Source organism: Diabrotica undecimpunctata, chromosome 4 (assembly GCF_040954645.1).
Source record: "Diabrotica undecimpunctata isolate CICGRU chromosome 4, icDiaUnde3, whole genome shotgun sequence".
Classification (NCBI taxonomy): domain Eukaryota; kingdom Metazoa; phylum Arthropoda; class Insecta; order Coleoptera; family Chrysomelidae; genus Diabrotica; species Diabrotica undecimpunctata.
This window is the reverse complement of record NC_092806.1, coordinates 132884598-132894897: the sequence shown is the minus strand read 5'-3', so window position 1 is coordinate 132894897 and position 10300 is coordinate 132884598. Positions and strand designations below refer to the sequence as shown.

Below are 10300 nucleotides of genomic sequence, written 5' to 3'. Positions count from 1 at the left end.
TATCTATTTGGTGAACTATTGCCGAAATACGTAAACTTGAGTACTGAGGACATGTGATGAAATGGAAAATACATACATTATTACAACTTATTATGTAAGGCAAAATTCGAGGAAAGCAAAATGTGGGAAGACTCGAACTATCCTGGCTTAAGAATTAAGAACTTAAGGGAATACAGTAGTGTAGCGCTATTTATAGCGGCAGTCAACAGGGTCCGCATAGCGAATAATAATTTTAACCTTCGACAGAAGATTGAAATTGAAGAGGAAGAAGGTGAACTCTTTTACATTTTTTATTAATTTGTTTAATATATTGGTATACCGGTAGTTTATTATGGTTTTTATTTTCGTTTTCTATGTGTTCTAGTAAATTGTATACATACTGTTTCTTTTTAATTTTGCATATAATGTTTGCACGTATCCTTTTTTCATGTTGTTTCTATTGGTATTTACGTGTTTAAGCCATGTTTTATTGTTCTATTCAGTAGCTTGACCACATTCTTTCACAAACCAACCATTTTTATTATACTGTGCATACATATGAATACGTAGTTTTCTAAAACATTAACTTTCTATAGTGAAGCCATTCGGAGCAATATAAGATGCTAATAAATATTGTTTGAATGGCGTTGTTGAAAAAAAATTGTTTACTTTTATTGTCAATGATATAGGTAAAAACAAAAAATCTGTATTCTGTAAATCTGTATAAAGCGTATTTTCAAGAATAACATAAACTACTGCGTCTGCAATTGGAAGAAGTCTGTCATTTTTAACTGTTTTAAATTGTCCAGTATTCTATCTATCATATTTTCTAAAGATGCGAAAAAAGATGCGTTTTTTCTTTAAAACACTTTCCACATCTTGTCTATTAGGACCTATATTATTAGGTGTGAATGGTCAACCCCCTATAATGACACCTGTAAATCATAAATTGTATATTTCCGACTAGGAATCATAAATTGTAACAAGTTTATTGCGGACGGCACCTAAAAAGGGTATTTATTTATAGCTACGGTCGGGCCAAAACGTAAAAAAACACGTTTTTCAATCTTATTTTCTCTTGTTATAAGCAAATTTACCTCGCTATAGAGAGTTATAGTTCAATAAAAATTTCACGTTACATCTAATGTACCTCGTTATAAGTGAAAACTCGTAATAACCGTGTTCGTTATAGAGGGAGTATAATGTATATATATATATATATATATATATATATATATATATATATATATATATATACATATCTAGACGGACATACACGAACAACATAAGAAAATCCTCCTTTGCGAGCAGTCATCACAATGAGTTTATTACAAAAATATATATAACTTTATTATTCTTTTTTTAATATTAAACAACACTTCTCAACACGAAAATCTTACAAATAATACATACAATCTCCATATGTAGGTACGTAAATTATAAACAAACTCCAGTTTTTGTAGGTTGACAGATAAATTATTTAGTATATGGCGGATTCGCAAATGCGCAAAGAAATTTGGATTGTGAAAAAGCACTTCGTTTCGTTTCTTTGTGGGTGGTGTATTCTGTGACAAAACTAAGATAAGATGGATGGATCAAATTGCAGGAATAGCGCAAAAGACCTATGCATGAGTTCTATGCACGACATCAGGATACCCACTACACTCCCTCCGAGGGTCAGGATTAAAGAGAAAGAGAGGCAGATCTCTGTAGCAGTACTTGGATACTGAATACGGCTTCTCTTGTACCCAAGCTACTTCTAAACTTAAATTAAGTATTGCTAATTTTCTTTTCTAATATCGCGTATATTCTCCTGTGTATTGCTCGTAGAAAGATCTTCAAAATGTGGCGCATTAATCTTATTATCCTATAATCTCTCCATGTCTTTGAACGATAATTCTTTGATATTGTAGCAAATATCGATTTAAGTCAATTAGTTGGTAGTTTTCTCCTAAGAACTTTAAGCTCCTAAGTATTTCAGCACTTACTTCATCGGGGTCAACTGCTTTTCCATTTTTTGCCGTTTGTATTGCCGATGAAATGTATCGTGTTTTTCTTCATCGCTTCAAGGATGGGAAAAGGAATTCTCAATAAATGTTTGTTTGATTCGCAAGCATCTAAACATTTTTCCCGATAGACCTGATCATGGCTACTACATTAGAAATTCTGATTGTAACGTTTATTTACCGATCCTGTCCATTCAGCTAGTAAAGAATTCTATTCTATATAGTGCAAAAAACTTTATAATCACCTTCCAAGAGAAATTAAATCCGCAACATCTTTCATTAAGTTTCGTAAGATGACAAAAATCTCTATCTCTCTGAAAGACCATATTATTCAGTTGACGAGTTTCTTAATGTATAACAAAGAAACAAAATTAATATTGTTTATAATTACATTTGGGTGTCTCAAGCAGTGGCTACAATTTGTCTCATTTGTTGTTGTCTGTACAAATTATGTAAGTGATACAATAATTTTACTAATTTAAAATTGTATTGTTCTGTTTTTTTATTATATTTGTTTTTGTTTTATACTTTTTGTACTTTTTGACTGATTTTTTTAGCTTTGTCCATAAAATTGTTCAATAATTTTCAGTGACAATAAAGCATATTTCTATTCTATCAAAAAAATAGCCTACGTTTTGCAGACGACAGCCCTTTTTCCAATTAGCCAAGAAGAGTTAATTGATCTCATATGACTTTTTGTTACCGAAATTCAAATATCTGGTCTGCAGTTAAACATTTCAAAGACACAGATCATGGTAGTAAATAGACTACATAACAGTCATCCACACATACCCACGATTGATCGCTTTTGAGGTTGTGAACTCATTCCGATCTGTTTCGTGCTTTTTTTCTCCAGTTTTTTATTTTTAAGGTTGTTATATCATTTTCTATTTGTTCTAAGTATCTCAGCTTCGGTCTTCCTCTTGTTCTTTTTCCTACTGGCATCTGTTTGAATATTTTGTTTGGTATTTCGCCTTCTTTCATTCTTTCTACATGTCCTATCCAACGCAACCGTCCTATTTTATTGAATGTTATAATATCCGGATCCTGGTATATTTTGTATAGTTCAGAGTTGTATCTTCTTCGCCATATTCCGTTTTCTTTTGTGCTCTTATATATGTGTCGCAAGATTTTTCTGTCGAAGGTGGCTAACAACGTTTCCTCTCCTTTAGTGAGTGTCCAGGTTTCTGAGCCGTATGTGAGTACCGGTCTTATTAGAGTTTTATATATTTGGCATTTTGTTTTTCTTGCGACGTTATCTGATCTTAGTTGCCTAATTAAGCCATGGTAACATTTATTTGCAATAAATATTCGCCTCTTCACTTCCTCCGTAACGTTATTATCAGACGTGACTAGGGATCCAAAGTATATAAAGTTTTTTACCCCCTCTATGTTGTATTCTCCTATTGTTATATTTTGTGGCTGTCTTATTTCTGCGTTTTTACTTACCTGCATATATTTTGTTTTGGTCTGATTGATTTTAAGACTACTATTTTGTGCAGCTCGTTCTATTTGGTTGTATGCCTCTATCATTTCTCTTCTTGATCTTGCGATTATGTCAACATCATCTGCAAATGCTAGTATTTGCACGCTTTTATTAATGATTGTTCCTCGTGTATTGACTGTTGTGTCCCTCAGTATTTTCTCGAGTACGATGTTGAACAAGATGCATGATAGAGCGTCTCTCTGGCGTAGTCCCCTTTTCACATCTATTGTTTCCATTAAATCATGCGTAATTTGCTTACATCTTCATAAATTTCAATGTATTGGAGACAATTTCATATCTTTGTGCACTTAAAGTCTGTTGTTGTTGTAAACTCGTGAGTTTAAATCCATAAATATAAACTCTGCCACGGAGTTTCTAGTGATCGACATGAATGATTTTTACTCTACAAGTTTATTACCAATGGTAGCTTCTGGTAAAAAATCGATTACTATTTTCCAAATAATTGAGAAAACAATAAAAAATAGGGAACTAAAAATCAAATAAGATTATAAAATATTTTATTGTTTATTTTCTTACACCACTACGGGGAAATATTTAACAAATTTTAAAATAGAAAAACAATAATTACAAAAGTATTATCGAAAAAAAAAAAACAAATAGAATCTCCTATCTATCTAAACTATAAATCAAATCAAGCAAAATGAATCTATGGTTGTACAAATTTTGATTTTATTAAACTGTATCATAAAATATAATACATTAACCTAAGAAAATGTTTAACACGAATAATTGTCAGAATATACTTTCATATCTTAAAATAATATCATTTCCTAACAGAACATTAGTATTTTACATGGTGACTTATACTTTATATAATTATTAAATAAATATTTAACACGTAACATATAACATAAACATTTAACTTTTCTCAAATATAACCTTTACATATTGTTGAGATTGGATTGTAAATATAAAATTGCTGTCTGTGAGACAGCAGTATAATGAACTTTTCAAATAATACATACAATAAAACAAATAATATAATTGATGTTTTTACCTTTGTAAACCATCCCAAAAAAAGCAACGAATACTGTCAACTGGTGTACTTCTATTAGTAAGTACGTACGTCTTACATACGTTATAGAGCGTTCCACGTTAAGAAAATAAATAACATTGCGGAGATACGGCCATGTATTTATTATGGACGTAGAAGCGCGGCGATGCCACGACGAACACAAGCACGATTCAGGACTGTATTATTTGTATTTTCGTTTCCACAGACATGAATTAAAATAAATGTTTTTTAACGTAATTGACCAAAAGTGCCCATTCGAAACAAGAGATGAAAGGTAGGGAAAATGATTTTAATTAAATAAATAGCATTTATAAAAGATAATTTTATTTTATATTATTTTAATTATAGTAACGACAGTTTATTTGTTTTTCGGTGAGAATACCATATGCCATGATGAATCATGGAAATCAGTAGAAAATATTGCTTAGCTAAATCATGCATTTTGCCGACTATTAAAGATAAGCAATTAAATGGACCGCTTTGTGTAGCGCGGTTGTCCAGCTATCCATTGGAATGCATATATCTAATTACTAATTGCAACTTAAAATAATACGGTGTGCGTATGTCAGCGATTTTATGTCGTTTTCTCTGACTACATAATGATAATAAGGCTTTGTGGTTCTTTAGTAGTTATTCTGACTTTACAGTTAAATGTTAATTGAAAATGAAAATTCAAAAATTAAGCCAAGGGAATATCTTGGACATCAATGCAAAACAAATTGTTTTAAATATATTTAATTATCATCTAAATTTAAGAAGTGGTGAAAGTATTAGAAGTTTAACCGATAAAGTAAGTGCTATGGCGGGAGTGAGTTTTAGTGCTATTTCTAAACTATGCAAAGAAGCTACGGAAGGAGGACTAAGGCCCATAACAAAAACAAAAAAAAACGTACCAAAGGTAGAGTGAACAGCAGAAAGTTCACTTAGGATGCAGTAGTTTATACGCGGCTACGTGCCATCGTGCATAGTTTTTTCTTTAAAAATTTACCGCCGACATTGAACACAGTTTTTGCACTGGTTAAAAAAGACAAAGATTTAGCAAACATGTCACGCACAACAATGTGGAGAATACTCCATGAAATGAACTTTGTTTTTTGCAAACGAGGAGTAAAGTCAAGCATGATTGAACGGCCCGATATTCTAAAATGGAGAAGCATCAGTATTTGCGTGAGATAAAAAAATTTCGTTTTCAAGGATACACCGTCGTTTATTTGGACGAAACTTGGGTGAATGTTGGACATAGTGTTTCCAAAGAATGGAAGGACCTCTCAGTGACTTAAACCAGGGATGCGTTTGTTAAGGGGTTGTCAAAAAGCCTAAAACAGCCGACACAACGAGGCCTCCGATTTGTTATAGTGCATGCGGGTAGATAATTGGGCTTTGTAGAAGGGGCTGCTTTTTGGTTTTCAGCTAAAAAGAACTCAGCGGACTATTATGATCGAGATGGATGGTCCTATATTTGAACAATGGTTTACGGAAAAGCTCCTTCCTAATCTTTCAGAGAAAACTGTTGTGGTGATGGACAAGGCTTCGTACCATTCGTGGAGATTCGTACCATTCGAAGAAGTGATTCCGTCACAAATCTTCAATAAAGATCAAATTAAGACATGGTTGCTGGAGAAAGATATCTTTTTTGAAGAAGATTATTTAAAATCAGAGCTCATGGAAGACACATACAAAGAAAAATAAATAAAATATAAAATCGACGAGATGCGCAAAGAGAAAAATGTTCCCATTCTGAGACTACCTCCATCCTCCATACCATTGTGAGTTAAATCAAATTGAAATGGAATGGAGTCAAGTCAAAAGACATATTGCCTCACACAACACAGAGTAAGACCGCCGCTATGGAACAATTAATAAGAAATGCATTTGGTGTAGCAACAGTGGAAAACTGGAAAAACTATTGTTAACTTATTATTTACGAAGAGCAAAAATTTTAGGTTATTGACGCGTTGATGGACGATATTGATCCTGTGGTAATAAATGGGATAAATTTACTCTTTTGCTGTAATCTTCCGTTCCGTTAGTGGTGATTCACCCTGTATACAAGGAAAAAATTTTATGTATGTAATTGTTGTTATTACTTACATGAAAATAAAATTAAAGCTGCACTTGTGTTTTTTTTGGTTACATCTCTTAATTAATTTGGTTACATCGGTAATAAATATGTAATGTTAAACAATAGTAAAATTTAACTATTTTTATTAGACCTATAATAATTACATACCTATATATGTCAATTAAAGAAACAAGTATTTATAATGCATTATTTTGTATTCAACTATACATATCCTTTCATTAGTGAAATTAATTAACTACAATTACACAGTGCTGAATACGGCTCTAATTAGAATGAATCATCGACAATATAATATCAATACGTGCCTGAGAGTTTTGGGAACACTGATCTCCATGAGCGCAATGTTATTTTCTTAACTTGAAACAAAGATAGTAAGGAATGCTTGATTACATATTAACCAACTTTATTCTATAAAATATTGAAAAAAAAAAAGATAATATATTTTACTTCTGCTTTCTTTTAAGCCTTCTCGTCCTATCTATATATCTTGCAAATGCAACCTCAATTTTATTTAATACCAAACGACATATTGTTATTGTAGAGGTAGTGGATTGTCTAAACGGCTATGACTCATGCATGCACAAAGTAACTACGCGTAATTTTATTGATTTAGAATAAGCATTTAACAATGCACTGTACCAAAATCACACTTATATACTATCAGAACCTTAATTAGATAATAAGGCATAATAGATAAACCGTAGACATGTTAGAGTTTGTATAGTTTATAGACAATTTCAAGTAAAGAGAGAAGTAAGACAGGGTTGTTCAATGTCATCCTTATTGTTTGGCAGCTTTTCGGAAAAACTATTCAGAGAAGACTTTAATATTTTAATCTATAGAAAATATATCAATCAGTGGCGAGATAATCATAATCTCAGATATGCAGAGGGCACTATGCTACTAGCTGATAGGATAGGTATGGTACGAACTTATAAAAGATTAGAACCGTCAGGTTTAATTTTGTTTTATATACAAAGACGCAAAACCAAGTGCACTGAGCATATATTAGATTGGGTTTTATATAAGATTGAATGTTATACTTTCATATATAAGTTAACTAGAGCGTTTTACAATCGCGCCATTGTATGTCATTTACAAAAGGCTCATACAACAAGCCGTGGTTGACAAAAAATTATTGACTTTGTTTCAATTTAGTACTCAATAAAATAGACAATAAACACGTTACTTAATTTTTGCGGATCTAAAATTTGAACAGACGGTTTGGAAACTAAATTTTGTTAATTTTGAAAATATTAATTTGAAGTCAATTACAATTAGGTATATTAAATAATATTCAAAAATGAAAAAATACAATTTCAAAAAGTGGTTATTTTAGTATGACTGAAAATTATGGCGAGGAGTTATTCTATAGGTAGGCAAAATTGTGGGACAGAGTATATTATATATCGTCATCTTCCCGTCTTTCACCTATCGTCCAATATAACCATTCAATTGGTTATAGAATTTAGAATTATCTACCTTTAAATTAAAAATAGTTCTAACCTGCATATAAACGTAAAAGATTTCGGTTTATAAAAATTATGGGAATTCTTGAAAAGAACAATTCGTTGACAACATTCGTTAAGCAAATTGTAGTGTGAATAATTTTGTGATGAGCAAAAACTTACACCTCGAAGTTAGGCCACTGAATAAATGAACGATCCCTTCCGATCGGTTCGCTGGTCGGATATGTTTGGTAACTCGAGACGAATTACGTAATTTCGGGCACCTTACGATAATAATTATTGGAATGTACTGTACCTACTCACAATACAAAGTAAAAGTATGAAAATATTTCTTTTTAATTACTTATAACATTTTTATTTCGATAAATTCCTTTAAAAACTACTTTTTAACATATTTTATATTATCTGTATGTTTATATGTATGTTTATTTGATGCTATTTACCATTTTTTGGGTTTCATTGCATAATAATATCTTAAAAGTGATCTCAAGGTTTACAGTTTATAAAAGTCCAATCATCTTTGAGTATTTATTTCAAATTGCTATTCTTTAATTTGTATAAAATGTCTTTATATAAGACATGAGTTATTTTAGATAAAGTTGTCTAACTTTAAATAAACTAATTTCAACAATTGAAATTAGAAAATAAAGTATATCGTTTTTTCTGATTACTAGACGTATACTTTTAGATATGTTATCAAGATTTTAGAAATTTCGACTTATCGCTTACTATTCAAATTTAACTGAATAAATAGATTACTATAAAAAATAAATCAGCAGTAGATAACTGATCTCTATATATTTAAATCGTTACTAATATTTGAGCTTAAGACGCATTCTTCAAATTATGTGTAAATACCTATTAACATATTACTAAAAAATATTGTACTTTTTAACTATGAAGTCTCGTACTATGTTCCTGTTCCAAATTGATGTACTGTCTGACGAGTCTCGATATTTCATGCGCTTGCTCAGTTTGCAGCCTTGTAACTCTTTGTTGCAGTAGATTACCACATTTCATGTCCAAAAATAATGCCCCATCTTCTGATCTGACCTTCCTTGTGCTAATAACTTCCGCGTAAGGCCAGTGGTGAATGGTTTCGTGAGTATTCATATCCAAGAAATGTACTCCATTTTTATTTAGCGCTAAGATGTGCTCCTGCGAATTGTCGCTTTCACCAATGACTCTCTTGACGGCAAAGAAGGAGCTACCGAAAAGCGACCAGTTACTCAGAACTTGCAGCACGCGATACTTAGCGGTAGATACTGGAAGATTAGCAGCTTGTCCCCATGATGTTTGCACCAAGGCTAACCATTGAGCAGGTCTCGGTTCTCTAAGCGCCAAAACTGGTTTGGGTAATAAAAACTTCACTTCCTTAAGATTTGGCGAGTGGCCAAGATCTGCAGCTCTATGAAGCAAAGCGGCTATTAAAGACATATCTCTTACTATACTAGACGGTAAATTTGGGCTGCCTAATCTGAGTAGTAGACCTTCTAAATAATCTGGAGCTACTTGATTAAATAAAACTTCTGTATATAGTGGACTAGAATCGTGTTTAAGGGGATGGTACCATACCGATCTGAAAGCAAAACATTAATTAAATATATAAAGATAAACACGTTACTTTATAAAAAATTTCCATTAAATTGAAATGAGAATTGAATTTATTGAAAAATATATTTTAAGATCCTTCTCTTTATGAAATTAATTATTTTTCTTTCGTCTTCTCATTTTTATTTCTATTTATTGCAATTTTTATTTAAAGATAACTTTCCCATTCCGTTTTTTGACCCATTTTTTATTGGATTTCTTTAATGCCATGATTTTATTTTATGTCTATTTATTTTAATTTATTATTGCTATGCTATGCAAAAGATAATTGTAATTCATCATGGGCCATAAGACTACCCAAATGAAACTGAGCAATGGCCTCCCACAAGGATCGGTGATCGAGACTACTAAGCAAATATTAACAAACGACCTAGCTATCCTCGGAAGATATTTCAGCCATTGGAGATTACAACCCAAAGCCGCCAAGATGGAAGTATCGTGCTTTCATTTAAATAGCAGACTGGCCAGCTACTAATTAAAAATCCACTTTAAAGACAAACTTCTCAAACACACTAAACACCCAAGATATATAGGTGTGACACTCGATAGAACGCTAAATTGTAAAGAACATTTTACAAAGACAACTGCCAAGATAGTTTCCTATTCGCCTTTCAAAATAAGGTCTTCTAA

General features: G+C 31.7%; 1 protein-coding gene across 4 annotated transcripts in view; it reads right to left on the bottom strand.

The window, feature by feature from the left end:
* Positions 1 to 3987: 3987 nt before the first annotated feature.
* The window catches only part of Myo10A (unconventional myosin 10A), a 255983-nt gene continuing 249670 nt past the window's right edge, over positions 3988 to 10300 (bottom strand). For all 4 annotated transcript variants that reach the window (XM_072530303.1, XM_072530304.1, XM_072530306.1 and 1 more), the window contains exon 23: positions 3988 to 9638. In XM_072530303.1, coding sequence (XP_072386404.1) covers positions 8951 to 9638 — 688 coding nt within the window. In that variant the 3' untranslated portion in view covers positions 3988 to 8950. The remainder of the gene's footprint in view (positions 9639 to 10300) is intronic.